The sequence below is a fragment of the Amblyomma mixtum genome, chromosome 3 (assembly GCF_055824585.1).
Source record: "Amblyomma mixtum isolate Tamu chromosome 3, ASM5582458v1, whole genome shotgun sequence".
In the NCBI taxonomy this organism is placed as follows: Eukaryota; Metazoa; Arthropoda; class Arachnida; order Ixodida; family Ixodidae; genus Amblyomma; species Amblyomma mixtum.
The window spans coordinates 93,949,432-93,967,118 of record NC_143014.1 but is presented as its reverse complement, the minus strand read 5'-3'; the positions used below and the strand labels follow the sequence as shown (position 1 = coordinate 93,967,118).

General features: G+C 45.5%; 1 protein-coding gene across 1 annotated transcript in view; it reads right to left on the bottom strand.

Annotated features, from left to right (window-relative positions):
• LOC149350986 (protein BANP-like) overlaps positions 1 to 16,516 on the bottom strand; it is a 70,957-nt gene extending 54,441 nt beyond the window's left edge. The window contains exons 1-2 of the mRNA XM_089580170.1: positions 16,486 to 16,516; positions 14,541 to 14,587 (exon numbers count right to left, since the gene is read on the bottom strand). Coding sequence (XP_089436296.1) covers positions 14,541 to 14,583 — 43 coding nt within the window. The 5' untranslated portion in view covers positions 14,584 to 14,587; positions 16,486 to 16,516. The remainder of the gene's footprint in view (positions 1 to 14,540; positions 14,588 to 16,485) is intronic.
• Between the last annotated feature and the right edge of the window lie 1,171 nt (positions 16,517 to 17,687).

The window sequence follows — 17,687 nt, the reverse complement described above, 5'->3', positions numbered from 1 at the left end:
AATTTCGCCTCCATCGAAATTCGACCGCCGCGGGAGAGGCCGGACGATGAGTTGAAGTAAAGGGTCGAGGCAGTGTAAACGGTATGCCGAGTTTTCAGGGGTAGACCACGACGCCAAAGTCTTGTTTCGTCCAAGCACTCGCAGATGTCTTGCTGCGTCGGCTCTTGTCAGTGGTATCCGGACAATATTGGCACGGGCTCCGAATAAAGTATGCCCAGGATGTTAAAAGCCGCCGCGTCACGAATATCCTCCAACAAGAATTTTTAATGCGTTTTGTGGAAACTGAGTTCCCTGTAGCCAAAATCTGAATTTACGCGTCTTCGCGACTTTCTCTCTCCTCTCGTCCCTTCGCCGGCTGCCGACGCACGCGGAAGAAGTGTGTGTGTGTGGGGGGGGTGGGAGAGGGGGGGGGGTAGGAGGAGTTTACGGCCGCGGCCATATGCGTGACGTTAGAAAGAGACAGCATGATAGTCCTCCGCTGCTGACGCAACGAGCGGTTGCGAGCGGTATCGGGCGAAAGCCCGGCACCGCAGCTTGCCGCGAGGCGTGTAAGCGCGAATTTTTAAAAATATATTGTAAATGATCAGTTTCCTGCACGCGCCATGAACACTCGGTGGCCTGTACTCCACATAATGCATGCGTATAGTAGACAACCTCAAACACCCTATTCAGGGACCCTTTAAGTGCCAGGATATACCGTTGAAAAGCACACCCTGTGGCACGGGAACTTCTGACCGACCCTGTACGGTTCGTGCGCACGATGAGCTGATCGTGCATACAGCAATTACGTACAGAGTGTGAACCCAACTGAAAAGGCAGGAATGAAAATACAGGGCAAAGAGACACAGCAAAAATCAAGCTCAAGTTCTGGACTTGCCCTTTTTAGTTTCGAAGCATGCAATATTGCCTCTGAAAGCAGCTTATTTTTGGCTATTCTGGGGCTGCATACGATTATCACATCTGGCTACATTTGGGCTACTTTTCCATATCGTTTGACGGCTCATAAGTACCGGCTTCCAGTGCGCCCCCTACCTGGTCGACTACCCTCGGATGTCACCCAATGCGCCTCAGATAACCGAAGTACGGTCTGGTAGAGGGAAACGTGAGTAGTGATGCACAGCACACACCCACATACGATAGGTGATGGAGGGCACCAACGACGGAAGCGAAGAACACACGCGTTCTGCGCGCGGCTACGGCGCGACCCGCAGTCCCCCGCGCGCGCCGACAGATGGCGACTGGTGTCGAGAGTAGAAGCGCGCCCGAAGCCTGCGTGTGAGGATAAAAGAAAATACGATGCGCCACTGTCGTATTCATGTAAACGCGGCTAGAGATTACAAAAAAGGGGAGTCCCCGCCGCCGCCGTCAGTTCGCCTTCAGCTTTCGAGTGTATGTGTTGTGTTTTATGGCACATAGGCGACTTAAGCAATCATGCGCCACTGTCGTATTCATGTAAACGCGGCTAGAGATTACAAAAAAGGGGAGTCCCCGCCGCCAGTTCGCCTTCAGCTTTCGAGTGTATGTGTTGTGTTTTATGGCACATAGGCGACTTAAGCAATCATGCGCCACTGTCGTATTCATGTAAACGCGGCTAGAGATTACAAAAAAGGGGAGTCCCCGCCGCCAGTTCGCCTTCAGCTTTCGAGTGTGTGTGTGTTGTGTTTTATGGCACATAGGCGACTTAAGCAATCATGCGCCAAGCACAAGGTATGTATGAAAAATTTTCTGCGTTGATTTGTATAGAGATGTGAAAAATCATCGGTGGTGTAGAGGGCCTAAGACGTTAGTACTACCTAGTGCTCACATAGAAGAGAAATTCTTTAAATGGCTACTAGTAAAAGCTTAAAAGAGGGTTGGGTAACCTCAGCAGCTATCCTTGGCTGCACAAGGATGTCGAGGCTCCCAACGACCTAAATAAAGAGCTCAGCCTTCTTCTCAAGCATGAGAAAGTGCCTGAGGTCAACCAAAATTTGAGCAAAGTGGCTGGTCAGAATTGAGAGATTCTCGAGAAATTCTGCTTCTCTTAAAAAGCTAAAAACGCAAGACATGTCAACGATTGCATTATCCCCTAAAAGCAGGGTTGGATGAAATGGAATATTTTTGTTATAAAATTGAATGAAGTGCTTTCTTCTTAGTTTTTCAAGTTTCACCCATGTGAATAAGATGTGGTTAATCGTTAATTCATCTCCACATTCTTCGCAAACAGGTTTGTTTTGTTAGTAGGAAATTATGTGTGAGGTGCGTGCGCCCTATACGAAGACGACAGATAATCACTTCTTTGAAACGTTCCTGGTGGGCGCAGGACTTCCACTCACCTACAACGAAGTGTAAGTCCTTAGTTGTAGGTGAGTGTAGTTTGTGTAGTGAGTGAGCAAACTAAGTGTAGTTCGTTATTTACCTCATTATTCCAAGATGACTGCCATTTTTCTCCTAATTTACGCTGTATTAAGTTCACGCAATCCTTAAAGGGCATATTTACTTTATTTCCTTGCCATGAGCTTGAGCAGCGCATAAATCTGCTCTCTCGTTGCCTTTTATTCCGACATGACTCGGGACCCAACAGAATTTTATGTTTTGCCCTTGTGCTGTGGCTATTACTATGTTGTGTATAATGTCACTAAGTATAGGAGTGGTTGCATTTCTAGATTTAAGAGCTGTAAGTACGCTTAGGGAGTCTGTATAAATGATACTGTTCATGAGGTTCTCGTTCACTATTTTTTGTACAGCTACACAAATGGCATAACATTTGGCAGTGAAAATGGATGCACACTGTGGAAGTCTTGCTGTTTCTTTCCAATTCCCTCGCACCATTTCACTTCCTACGTAAACATCCGTTTTTGAACTGTCAGTATAAAATTCCGTTGACCAACTATATTTTTCTTGGAGTGCAAGGAATTCCTGTATGATATGTTGTTGCGGAGTCTGTTTTTTACGAAACTCTGTCAGAGAGAAGTCGCAAACTTCAGGAAAATTGTACCATGGAGGTAGTGGATCCCGTCTTTAGGCAATGTCAGGCAAAGTGTCCTACATATTGAGGCCCTAGCATATCTCTTCGAAACGCAAGACCAGTGGCTGGGTTGCATAAGGTTTGTTGGTGAATATTATTCTAGAAGGACATTTTGTTACAACTGGATAGCAGATGTGTTTTGGTAGAGATCTTACTTTAAAGACATACGCACACGTTAAAGAAGTTCTTCTGATTTCTAGTGAGGGTACATTTGTTTCTGCATAGAGGCTTGCTATGGGAGATGTCCTGTATGTGCCACACGAGAGGTGTAGGCCTGAGTTCTGTACTGGGTCTAATTTTTTTAAGGTATGATGGTCTTGCTGAACCGTACACAATGCACCCATAATCTAATGAGGAGTGTACCAAAGAGCGATAAATGCACAACAGAGACCCAATGCTTCCTTGTGAGCACCTTGAGTATCTTTACAGATTTGGAGGCTCTCTTTTTCAGTGTGTTAATGTGCGGCAGGAATGTGAGTCTTTTATTGAATGTTACGCCTAAAAATTTATGTTCTTGCTTTATTGGTATCATTGTTTCATTTAGGTGTAGGATGGGGTCATTCTGCAAGCCTCTTCTGAGTGAGAAAAGGACTGCTACTGTTTTTTGTGGGGAGAACTTAAACCCGTTTCTGTCTGCCCAAGTTGCTATTCTGTTTAATGTGAGTTGTATCTGTCTCTCACAGGTTGTTAAGCTGGATGAAATGCTTGCAATTTGAAGGTCGTCAACATATACCGAGTACATCACGGTCGTAGGAATTATTTTTGCTATAGAATTCATTTTAGCGACCAAAAGCATAGTACTTAAAATACACACTTGCACCGGTACCCCATTCTCTTGAATGAATTTTTTAGAAAGTGTTGAACCCAGATGTACTTGAAATGAACGTTTAGACAGAAAATCTTTCAAGCAGTCAAGCATCCCTCCACGGATACAGAGATCTGCTAGGCCGTGGAGAATCCCGAACCTCCAGGTAGTGTCGTAAGCCTATTCCATGTCAAAGAAGACTGCCAGACAGTGTTGTTTGTGTATGAATGCTTCGTGTACTGTATTTTAAAGGCGGACGAGATGGTCAGTTGTTGAACATCATTTTTTAAAGCCACATTGATGGGCGTCAAGAAGTTCACAGAATTCCAGAATAAACATTCAATACACTTTCGAGAGATTTGGCGAGGCAACTTGTGAGGGCTATGGGTCTGGAGCTACCAGCAGAGGTTGGGGCTTTCCGGGTTTGAGGAATGGCACAATAACTGCTTCTTTCCAAGCGTCTGGTATTTTTCCCAGTTTCCATATTTTGTTGAAGAATTGTAAAAGTGCTGCTACTGAAGCTTCGGAAAGGTGTGCCAGCATCTTGTAATGTATTTCATCAGGGCCGGGTGCTGTCTTTTTACCAACCGACAGTACTGAATGGATTTCTTCGAGTGTAATTAAGTTATTATATGGCTCATTCGAAGTGCCACTAGTTGGAAGCCTTTGTTTTTCAGCCGTGTTTCTGTACTTTAAAAATGACTGTGTAATGCGCTGAACTAGAAATTTTAGAAAAATGTTCCGCTGGAACGTCTGCCTGTCCTTCAATACTTCTTTGTGTACCTGAGGCTGTGAGAAAAGGTATTGTGAAGGGGGAATGGCTGCAATTTATTTTGTGCACTTGCTCCCACATTTTCTTTGATGTGATTGAACTAATTATAGATGATACATAGTTTTTATATTGTTTTTTTTTCAGCGTTTCTACGAATATGCCTCGCTTTGGCTCTTGCCTTTTTGAAATTTACAAGGTTTTCGTATGTTGGGTATCTACGGAAAATTCCCAATGCTTTATTTTGTTCCTTTTTTGCTTTTTTACATTTTTCTGAGTACCATGTCTTATGATTTTGTCTCACTACACCCGAGGACTAAGGAATAGATAACCGCACTGCAGTAATTATACAGGTTGTGAACATATTATTCAGTTCGTCAACACCCAGATCATCCGAAAAAAGTTTTTCTAGACTGGCATTTTCACGGAACAGTGCCCAGTCAGCCAAGTGTAACTTCCAACAGCGAGGTTTGCTCGGGATGATTGACGGTGAGGATGACAGGCTAATAATTACTGGTATATGATCACTTCCGCATGGGTTATCCAGAACATCCCATTTAAAATCAGTAAAAACAGATGGGGTACAAAGTGATAAATCTAAACAGCTCATTTTTCCGGTGCTTGGGGAGTAGTACGTGTGTTTTCCTGAATTCAGTAAGCAGACATCATTGCACTGAATAAAATCTTCTAAAATGCGACCTCTTGTTTTAGTTTTCTCACTTCGTCAGAAAGAGGAGTGGGCATTAAAATCCCCGACTAACAGATATGGCTCTGGTAGCTGTTCTAGAAGTGTTTCTAAGTCGTTAAGAGTAACTGTTAAGTGCGGCTGTAGATATATGGAACATATTGTGATAGTTTTAAAATAGATAACAGTGACTATGACAGCTTCATATTTGGTTTTTAATTTGATTTCATGGGTTGCAACACCGAAAGACTTGATATTTATTTTTTAAATGTTTGTATGTTTTGAACCTAGGCTAGTTTCCTGTAGGCATAAAGCCACAGGAGAAAGTGAGTTTAAAAGATCCGTCACGTCACTGTAGTTTTTTAAAAGTCCCCGACAGTTCCATGTTGGATAAGTTTTGGGGGTGCAGTTAAAAACCTATGTTCCCGGTTTTGAGGGTCCTTTCTTTTCTTTTTTGCTAAATAGAGCTGTGCCGTCGCTGCAGCGGAGGCGAGTTTTGTGTTGTGTCCATTGCCTCACTAGAGGCCCTGGACGGCCGCGGGGAGCCCACGGGTGTCCGGTTTAGAGGCCTCTCCTGACTGGAGGATGCCTTGGGCGAACGGCTGAAATGCCGGTGGGCCCTTTTTCTGGGGTGGCAGGGCCGCCTTCGCTGCGTCTGCCGGGGGCGGTGATGGCCCTGCCAGAGGCTTTGCCTGGGCAGTGGCCTGAACCGGGCGTGGTGCTCTGCCCCTGCCCACCACATCCGCGAAGCTTGTCTTTGCAGTGAATACAAATGGATTGGCGAGTGCCAACTTTATCCTGGCTTCTCTGAAAGTTATGTTTTTTTTTTGTATTCAGTGTTATAACTTTTTTTTTCTTTTTTCCATTTGAACAAGATCTAGAGTATGCAGGATGGTCTCCTTTGCAGCTGGCACAGAGGAATGTTTCTGCTTCGCAGTTCTCAGTTGCGTGCTCCTTCAAGGCACATCTCGCGCAGGTTTTGTGACCGCGGCAGCTGTTTGATCCAAGGCCATATCTTTGACAGCTGAAGCATCGGCGGGGGTTGGGTATACAGGGTCTGTTCTGAAAGTAGTAGGACTGGTTTTTTTCTGGGCGAACGGGCGGACAAGAGGTGGTCTGCGCGTGCAGGATTGTTGAAGGGGGATATTGGGAATGCTGGGGAAAATCGGCAGTCGGCTCTCGGCCGTTGAAGAGAGGAGGTCGCTTGTACTGTGAACCCCTGTTGAAACGTCTCGTCACGCAGAATCATTGAGCGTTTACTGGATCAGCGATACGCGATCAAATTTTGAGTAAATCTTGGTAAAACGGGCAAAGAGACTCACAAAATGATTAAGGAGGCCTACGGTGACGCTTCCATGGGTATATCAGATGTTTTTTGAGTGGCACAAGCTGTTCCTAGAAGGTAAGGAAAGAGTGGAGGAAGACGACCGCTCCAGACGCCCTTCGACCAGCAAGACCAACGAAAATGTGTAGCGAGTGAAACATTTACTTAACAGTGATCGTAGAATGAGTATCAGAATGATTGCTGATGACTTGAGCATTCATCAAACCCAAGTTTTTGAGATCGTGACAGAAAACTTATCCATGAGGAAAGCGTGCGCGAAGTTGGTGCCGGGAGTGTTTTCAGAGGAGGAAAAGGCCAACCGGTGGATCTTCTTCATCATGTGAATGAGGTCCCCGATTTTTTGGCCAGCACAAGGCGGCAACGCTGCCTCAGCCCCCGTACAGTATCGACTTGGCCCCGGCAGACTTTTTTCTATTCCCGAGAATAAAATCGACGCTCAAGGGGAAACATTACGGATCAGTAGAGGTGGTTCAACAGGCCGTGACGAGGGAGTTAAACAGCACTCCGGTCCAGGCGTTCCTGGAGGCGTACGAAAACTGTGAAACTCATTGGCAGCAGCGTGTAGGTGCGGAAGGGTGCTACCTTGAAAAATTCTAATCGTTTGTACTATTCTCTTGAATAAATTTTTTTTTTAAAAATGAGTCCTACTACTTTCAGAAAAGACCATGTATATGGACGGACTTTAATTTTCAGGTAACCTACGTCTATTGTTTCTGGTAAAGTGCTTGCATAGAATGTGATGATCAGGTGCTTAGTAGGGATTTCTTTGCAATCTTTGCGGATAGTTATTCGATGGACATTTACCACATTTTGGTCAATGAGACCATCCAACATTTCCTTTTCTGTGAGGTGGAGGAAGTCAGGGTCAGAAATTACACCTCGAACGGTGTTCATCGATCTATGGGCAGAGATAGTGACCTCTCCAATAGATTGAATGTTTGAGAGCTTTGCTTGCTGTGATTCATTATCCAGTTGGAGTAGCAGGTCTCCACTGCCTGTTTTGCTCACTTTGTACCTTAAGCCTAGGGCATATGACAGACATTTTTGTACTTGGAAAGGGGACAAGATTCGGGCTGGTTTTTCTTCAAGTTCAGAGTGTACCACATGATACTTAGCGAAGGTTTTCTTGGCTTTTTGCAGGAAATCTGCAGTAACTTCAGTCCGCCTCCTTTCGTCGGGGCGATTACTTTTTGTCGAATTGGAAGCCTTAAAATGGATATGTTGTTCGGCAATGGTGCCAACCGCCCACCATGGAGCACAACAAGGGGACGAGACAGGAGCTTAGAAGAAGCCCTGCTCACGCCAGCTGTACACCACTACTATAACCTAATATGGCATAACACGGGGTTGTCAACCACACAAGGTTAACCCTCGCCGCCAGGAAAAGGAAAAATGAAGAGAGTAGGAAATAGGAAAGTTGTAAGGAAGGAGATAGGAAAGTGAAAGATGGAGAGGAGAACAGGAAAAGGCAACTGCCGATTTCCTCCGGTCGGGTCAGGCCGGAGGTGTAGTCTGCAGGAAGCTGGGGCCAAAGTGGTGTGTTGCCTCCGCCGAGGGGCCTTAAAGGTCCAAACGCTCGGCATTGGCTCAACCACCAGGATCCCCTTTTCCTCAGACATGGCGATGCCACGCATGGCTAAGCGCGGGTGCTTGGGTCCGTGGTGGCGCACTGCTCACCATCATCCCCTTGCGGGGATGTCCCTGCGGATGCTCGGGAACCCGTGGTGTCGCAACTCACCAACGTCTGCATGAATCAGACGCCCCTGCGGGGCTTCAGCTTTCGAAGAGTGAGGTTGCGGCGCTATGGAGTCTTCACCATTGTCTTCACCGTCCAAGTTTAACCGCTAGTGTCTACATCATGCAAGACAGCAAAGCGGGCTGGAGGCGACAGTTCACTGCCAATGAAGTAAGCGACCATCGTAACGCAGCAACACACTCAACGACAAGCAGTGCTCTCGCATTTACACATAATAAGAATTGCTTAGGTGCCCTTACAATTTTTTGTTTGCTTTTATTAAACAGGCCAGGTATCAAAATTCTAGGGTTTTTTTTTTCTTGTAGTTAGCTTCTTGTTTAAGTAAGAAGAAAAGTTAACAGACCACTTTTTGTCATGGAAGAATTCTGTGCGCCGGTCCTGAATGTGGGCAGAGCTTTACTGCAGACTGAGGGCGCGCTCACACTTGTCCAAAAATTCGGCAAGCGAAGCGGATATTTGGACAATCTGTTGACGCCCCGCGAGGCGGAACTGCCGCGCCGATGCTGTTTCTCGCTTTTCCATACCACGTCGCCGCTCGCAGCGTACACAGATATAGTGAGAAAAGAGCATAAATCGATGCTCTATACACACCACAAGCTTATGCATGCTTGCATACGCTAAACGCAGGCGCATTCCCACATTTAGTTCAGCGTATGCTATCAGAGACGAACGATAAACTCAGCCTAGTGGTGCCATCTAGTTGTCAGGACGGGAACAATTAGTCAACAAACTGATGCTCTTCTCAAGCCTAAAAGCGGCAGGATCATCACTCTAAAACAGCAAATTTATCACTTATATGTTTTCTTATAGGTGAGGTGAGATGAAGCGAAAGACCGGTGCCCTATTGATGGCCAGTGAACGCATTGAAAAAGGCAGCAACAACGAGAATTCAGTACGAAGCAAGAGGTCCGGCATGGAGGAAGGAAAGAACTCCTGGGGTCTGGCTTCGAAGGGTGCCGCCATGTTTGTCACTGCGGAAATCGGTCTGGACCATGGAGAGTTTTTTTCTTCCTCCATGGTCTGGACTGATCGGCCTCGTCGCTTTCCGCCCCAGTCGGCGTCAAAAGCGGCCGAATCCGGTTCGCTCGCCGGGTTTTGGGGCAAGTGTGAACGGGCCTTTAAGTTGTATCCAACTATAATATTGAGTGTCTACGGCTTTAAATGCTATTGTAATTCAGGTGGCGCCCCACTAACCTATGCATTAGCTTCAATGACATTATTTAGGTAAGGCAGGGGTTCTCAAACTGGGTTCCGCAAGCACCCACACTGGCCTGTACCCCCTTTCCGGCACACTTCTGGCGGGCGTGTGCGAAGCAGACGCAGAACCTGGTTTGTTAAAACTCATTTCAAAGCGATAGCTGTTAGCTCGTTCCTCAGTTACGAGCCGTCGGTGCCATCTGCAGCACAGACCTTGGCAGCGCGCCAGTAAGAGCACCGCATGTTTGTTTTGACGGTAGCGCCGGCGGTGGTGGCTCTCCCAGCGAACTTGGCAGTGTGCCAAGACATTGCCGCACCCAGCTGCGCCCATGTATGCCCACAAGATGATGTGGAAGGGGCATGGCGCACATGGTGACGTGTGGCGTGACAACTGAAAGTGAGGGCCCTACTACCGAGCTAAGACAAGAACAAAAAAAGCATGCGCGTCTCATGAAGTCCTTTTCCTGGCGATTCGATGGCGTCGGCTGCGCAGAGGCGAAATATTGACGAGGGAGAACGTTTGTGAACATAGCGTTCTTGTCTTATGAGCAAGACATAGGCATTGAATAAAAAAAAATCTGATTGCTGAAAGTAAGAACGCAAACACGTACGAAAGCGAGCGAAACAGCAAAAAAAAGAGCACAAAGGGTTCCTTCACAAGGAACACCGACAGATTGTACGATAGATTGTGACGAGGGAAGGGTTCCTTGAGGCAAAAAAGTTAGAGAACCCCTGATGTAAGGAGTTCCCCAAAACTCATCTGCCCTAAACCTCCATTACTAAACATGGGGCGCATTAATATCACAAAGGTTAATGCCCGTCAAGCTTAATGCTAAGTCAAGAAACACCAACTATACATGCATGTGAAAACTCATACTATAAAACTGACCACAAAATTTGCCACCTTTTTTAATTTCAACCACTGAATGTAGCAATTAAAGGCAATTTGTGAAAACAAAAAGATGTCATATACAGTAGAGCCCACTTATAACGGCCACATATATAATAGAGAGTTTTAGTATAGCGTTATGATAACGTTAAACGCAATCTGCTTGACATGGAGGTGAAAGGCCATTCTAAAATGGTTGCCACTGCCGCTAACTTGCCGAATTATAATATTTCAGAATCTTTTAAATCAATTATCACAGCAGCACTTATTTTCACACGCAAAATGACCCAAAAATTGAAATAAAGTGTAATAATAAACGTTTTACAGTGGCACTATCTAGTAAAGACACTGTTAACTACAAACCGTTAGAGCGATATTTTCCATCATATGGAGTCTAATGTTCAAAAACCTTTGTAAATTTAATATAAATTGTAGCGTTACATCAATTAAGTACATAAAAGACCGCGACAAAACTTAAAATCTACTTTTGTTTCGTTACGGACGTTTTGTATTACGTTCAGGGCAGTTGCAGACGGCTGCAGTGCAACTTGAGGCCCCATTAGGCTTGAGTGCCTCAGAATCGAGAGCGTATCTGAAAAACTGGGCTGAATTGCAGCTTAAACTTTATCGTCGAAGCAAGGTAAGTCATAGCGAAAAGCAACAACACCAGTAGTTGTCGGTAAACACGCCGAATGGAATCGCAAGGACAGCTGAATCGGCTGAAACGAGACGCTTTTGCTTGGAAGCACGTCGCCATGTTTTCACGCTAAGGGCAGAAAAGCCGCAACTGGCGCAACACTAACTTTTGAAAATTGCGTGCGTATGCTATCTCTATTTCCCCGTTAGCGTTCTGCGCATGCGCACTCTGGGCCCGCTATTCCGCTATGCACGCAATTACGCAAAGTCCGCAATACTAAAACTCTCTAATGAATGCTCCCTTATTACAAACAAGTGCAGTGCTACCATCAAATTATGCATTAGGGCAACGGTAACTAGTCTCAGATACAACGAAACACTCTGGCCGCACTACTCTCATCTCTTAGACCCCGCAACACTGACACGGAACGAATATGTCAACCCACAAAAGCAATCAAATGATGGCATTGAAAGAGTAAGTAAACGCCATCCAAGCGTGCGCCGATGTCCTACGAGGTCAATCATTGCTTGCATGTTTGCCGGCTGTGCAAGCACCCCAAGTAGAAGCAGAAACACAGTGGGCGCGAGATAGGGGCAGCGTCAAAAGCGAAGCTACTGCGCATGGTTGCGGATCAACCAACAGCAACAACCTGAGAAGTCTGAATGCCTTGCTGGCCACGCGATGTGCGTCACCTGCCCCATCGGCTGCACCTTTTGTACAGCTGCCACATGCAGGCAACGCCAGATTGCGGACAGTTCAGCTGATCCATTATGCCACAAGCGCTGCGCTACTTCCGTCGCTGCATGGAGTCAGGAGTGATAGATGAAGGTGTTGCAAGCACACGTGATCAGACATGCAGATTTCTGGCAACACGTCGTTGATGCATGGCTGCCCATGTGTTTCCTTGGATAACTACGTTAGTGTGAGAAACATCACAGAGCTGCTTGCTCTGAGGAAGCCATTGTACATCAAGCATGAGCACTCCCCTACCACTAGGAATTTGATATGGCCGACCCACCAGCCACCGTGGACGCTGCAACCACAATTAGTTATATCCTGTCCCCAAAGTTGATTGTTGCTACCAAGGGTCTCGGTGAGGAAAATATGACCGCCCTGAAGAGCCTAGAAAGTGCAGTGGCAGGGTCTGCTTTCAAGAAGTAGACATGAATAATACCCTTTTTTTAAGAAAAAAAAAAAATGCCGCTTTTTGTGGACTTAATATTTTTTTACTGTAATAAGGAGCATCAGCTTACTATGAACATCGGATACAATGAATGAAATCTGCGTGACCGTCGGGTTCGTTATAAGTTGGCTTGACTGTACATTGTAGAACGAGTGTCATGTTGGTTTTTTTAAAGTAGTGATAATGCTTGCAGCACATTTCTCTTCAACACAGTATTAATGAAACAGATAGCAGTCCCCACTTTAACATATTTAACATAAGCTTACCACAAACACTTGCATGATAGCTACACAGAACAGTGACAGCATGGCACGGCATGGGTGGTTTAAAATTCCAAAGCAGTATGTGGGCTATGTGAGATGTCACAGTGGAGGACTCTGGGTTTTTGCATTGTGCCCCCATCAAATTTAGGTTGCTGACCTTGCGCTCAGACCAGCCAGACAAGGGATGTGAGAAGGGATGAGTGGTGTTTAATGAGTGAGCACCTTATACCCATAGCTAGCTAATTTTTTAAGATGGAAAGCTGGATTGCCTCATCTCCCTAGTTTTTGGAGATTTCAGACACTACTACATGAAACTGGACTGCATATTTTACGAAAAGTAGCAAAAGTACCAAGAAAGGAAGCTATGCACAGCGAGTCTGAAAATGAAGCAAGTATTTCAAAGACTACCCTCATATGATTCTCTGAGCGGCAACTAAAAGCACAGTCCTGTTGGGGCAATAAGCATTGCTTTTATCATCATACAGCACCCACACTGATTTAGGCACAACTCTCTGTAGCAACCAAAATATAAGCCTTGCTTTTGCATGATTCAGTTGGTTACATTTTAAGCTGTGGTGAATGATGGACAGCACTTTCCAGGGAAGGTGGTGGTATACACCCAGCAATGACAAAGTAGACTGTCTTTTGTGTGCACATCATTTTAGTTCTCATATAGCAAGATGCAAAAAGGTTCCCTAGCACGGAGGAGGGAAGAACAGTGGGACAAAGAGAGAGGCAGCACTTGTGTGCCTCCATTCAGTCCATTATTTTAGCTGAGTTAGTCTTTTGAGCTATGTGCCAAGTGGATTATGTCAACTCTCTTTTGGCCGCATCGCAAGTCCAAAACATCTTTCCCCATTGCTAAATGCCTTTTGTTTGTGGATATGCCATTGTGGCCATTATTTGAGGGATTCCACAACACAAAAATTTACTTCTTCAAAAGTATGCAAAAAAACCAGGAAGTGGATGTGGGTCAGTTCGTTCTATTCATAACAAACACCATGCAAATAGTACAAATAGAAGTGAGTGAAAAAAGGATTACGCAGCCCCTGCATTGTCGTTTCCACTCTGCTGTTAGAGCGCTGCTTGCAGTCATATGAAGCAATTAGAAGCACTACAGCTACACACATTCTGTGCGTCTGAGACCTCAAGGCTCGCAGGTGAGTTCAAAACATATTCATAGCAATCAGGCATGTATGCATATGTGCTTGGGATGAAAAAAAGACTGACTGCTTGCATCATGACTATCTAGCATAACCTGTTGAAAGCTTAACTACCAAGAGCCTGGGTGTAGCACCAAAGGGTTAGTTAAAACTATGCACGGCCAACGCATCAAGAGGGCCTAATCCTAATGCTGCGAGGTACAGGGTCGTCCACTCTTAGTTAGAATGCGCTGGCGCATGGCCGCACTCTTCAGAGGGCCACCGCGTGTGACACAGTCGCTCACCGCAGCAAAGTGGCGCAGGAGAAGGTGTACCTGGACGTGGTGCTTCGCGTCATCTGCCACTTCACTTCGATGCGCAGCCGTTTCGGACGCAGTGACCCTCCAAAGAGCACGGCCATGCGCTAGCGCATTCTAACTAAGAGTGGACGACCCTGTACATGGCGTCGTAACCCATCAAATGCCTGCAGGGGCCAAATCACGGAACATTCAAATCCCTAACCTTCTCACAAATGGATCCATTAGCACCACTCCGATTGGCTGATATGTCTGCCAGTCCATGCCGGCCAACAGGAGCTGGTGTGCTCTGCGAGCGTTTGAGACTGTTTTGAAATTGTGATAATTCTGTAATTCAGCTCCAGGTGACCCATACAGGGCACCTGGACAAAGGCTTGATGCGAGTCATAGCACTTCGAAAGCAATGTAGGCTACAACATAGAGTGCACTGCCCCATTTGTATAGACCTCTGAAGTAAAGCACATGGGGTATGAGTGCCTTAAGCATGACACCATAAAATACTGAGACAATTACAGTGTGAACCAGAGATACAAAATAATGATTACCATTTACTGTCAGCTGAAAAGATGATGGAATGTCGTCCGCCATCCTCCTGCAAGAAAGTGCACTTCTCATGAATAATCATGCCCACAAAGAGAAAAAACAAATACAACACAACACCGGAACTGTCAGACTGGCTTCATATTGCGTGAAAAAGAACGAAAGAATAAGAGAACGGAACTGACATTTCATGGCTATGCTGTAAAACAACACTTTTCGCAACTGCTCTTTATTGTTCACAATAAACGCTGATTCAGCACAGCACGCTGGAGAAAGATGATGCGAAAAATGATGCCACAAACACTCAGTAAGCCAACAAATTGCAATAATGCAGAGCTTTATTGTTTGCTTGGCCAAACCCACGCTTGATGATCATGCACTTCCCAATTCGTAAAAGCCAACACAGCCTTTCCCCATTTACAACTGATAAAAATTGTGCGAACCACCACTACAGTTGTGCCCCGTTAATACGACCCCCATTAATATCGACGACTTGAATTATGGACAGTTTTTCTGGGGACCAAACTTTTTCAATGTATTTATTCCTCGTTAATATAGAAACTCATTGTCCGGACAATGGACAGGATGAAAATTCATAGATCCCATTAGGGCGCATGTATTTTTGTAGCGTTAACATGGACAGCAGTGAGAACAAATTCTTTACTGCTCGAACTAGAGCTTTTTTTTTTACACTATTTTTGGTATAGGATGCCAGCGAAAGGCAGTGCACCCCCCCCCCCCCCCTTTCTCGCCTGAGTGATGGCTTTTTGTGGTTTCATGCTTTCCAGTGCCCAGTTGATGAGCCGTATACCATTTGCCTTACTGCATGAATGGCTGTGGTGAAAATCTCTGCAGGTTTTGCTAGGTTGAAGACTGTAGTCAGCAGCTGACAGCAGAAAGAGTACAAATGTACCAGTGGGTGCAAATAGTCATACTAGGAGATAAGTAATCAGTCCGTGAGACTCCAACACGCATCTCATGGGCCACTAAGCGCTGCAGACTGCAACACATTATTTTGAAGATAACGGAGACTAGGTTAACGGCATTGGAGTTCGCAAGATTTCGTGTCATTTCCCCTTCACTGCTCTCCACTAAGCACATTTTTTTTTTTTTACGACTCGTTATTATGGTCAGTTTTGCTCGGGAACCAAAGTGTCCATATATTAGCGAGTATATGCAAAAGAATAGATTATGAAGTGCAGCTGCTACGCACGATCTGAAAGGAGAAAGACCTGCATAGAGACAACCTACTTCACGTCATTATGCGACAAAGCTGGCACGTTACTACCATGCACGAACCGAGAGGCACACAGAGTGCGCAATGACAAGCATCAGATTACAAGAACAGATACAATGGAAATGAACAAGTACACTCCATGTAAAACAGTTCGACCCTGAAACGGAGAAAGCACCAGTCAGGAGTATGTACAAAGAAGATTACTGGACGAACGCTTACTAGACGACAGTCTTTTGCCTGAACAGCAAACCAACTTTTGAATGAGAGCCGAATCTGAACGACAGCCCTGTGTCGCAGGTTTGATAAGACGCACCGCCCGATGAACTCGACAGCAACCGCTAGCAGAACCACTATTTAGGCGGTAAAGTGTTCACAGACCTTCATTAGCAGAAAGGAGTGCACTTCCGCAGGCACCTAAATTCCGATTTAAGAATGTCCGTGACGAACGCCAATACAGTTGACCCCAACTCAAGTGAAAAGCAGCACCAGTAGCAGACGAGCTGCGTCCTTTAGGGAATGCAAGCCGTAAGGGCGGCCAGGCAAATAGGCTAACATGTCGCCAAGGGCTGAAATGAATCACTGTGCACATGTTAGGACGACAGAAAAGCGCACAAAGGCCAACAGTTCTTCAAAACAGCAAAAAAACTTTCCAGCGAGCGTGCACGAAATGGTAGCAGGCGCTGCCCCGCAAAATCTCAAACGAAATCACGTACCTTCTCGATATCGCGATAATGGCGTTTCTTCTCGACGAATTCGAGACAAGTGACAATGACGTCATAATATGCAATTCGGTTTTGTTTTTACAAAAGATGCAATAGCAGATAGCATAAATGCTCATAATCATTGTTAGCGTTTTGGTTAGCCTTTAAAATGATTCAATTGTGGTTTGTTGACAAGATGTTTTTTTTTTATTAACACATTTGTGCGCATATAGAAACCGAAACTGATAGTTTTTATGACTTTATTAACTTCATAGTTAAAGTATGGGTTAAAGCATTTCAAAGAAATATGCTGAACCTCCTCCCCTCATCGCTTGCCCACAATTCTGTCCTTTCTCCATGCTTGCCCAGAAGGTTGCTTTTTGTATGTAGTACAGCCTTTGTCAAAAGTAACCAGGCTGCAAGGTTTGCTTCTAGCTCCCACAGTGGAGCCATTACAGCCTCCCTGAAGTTGAAATGGTTGTTTAAGGTAAGGACTGGGGGTCTTCTTACCTTCCAACACCTTTTGGTCGTTAGGAAAGCCACAAAGGCTCCACTATACAAGCTAGAAGCAAACCATGCAGCCTGGTTACTTTTGACAAAGACGTACGGTACGTTCTGCGCAAGCATGGTCCACGGCGAGATACTTCACATGTGCGTACAATCCAGTTACTTGGATCTCCAACTCATTTGCGAAAAACTGTCTTCTACAGTTGGCAGAGTTTCTTACTATGGCCGCTGGTTTGTTCGCGCGAAAGATTCGGATCTGGCGTGGGTACTTACTGGTGCGTACGGTACAGTAAAAAAAAAAAAATGGCGTGGTTCAGCTCTGGTTAAACCTGGTTGATTGCGAAAGCCTCTCCTCCTCCGATTTTCATGACGTTCGGCCCGTTCTTTTGTTTCCTCGGCACGTCTTCGTCTCCTAGCTTCATTCCGTAAAGCATGGCTGGACTCACATTCTGAGCTTGTGGCTTGCTATAGCTGCTTCTGATTCTCGCCGTTTTCGCAGACATTCTTCTCGTTGTTCCTCTGTTTCCTGGGCACGTTGTTTCCGCTTGGCTTCATTTCGTTTAGATGCCTAATCCCAGATTCTGAACTCGATACAGCTCGTTTAGCTGCTTCGGCTTCTCGTCGTGTCCGCAGTTCTTCTCGAACGTTGTTCTTCCGTTTCTTGGGCACGTTGTAACCTCTTTCTTGTATTCTTCCTAGCTTGCTTG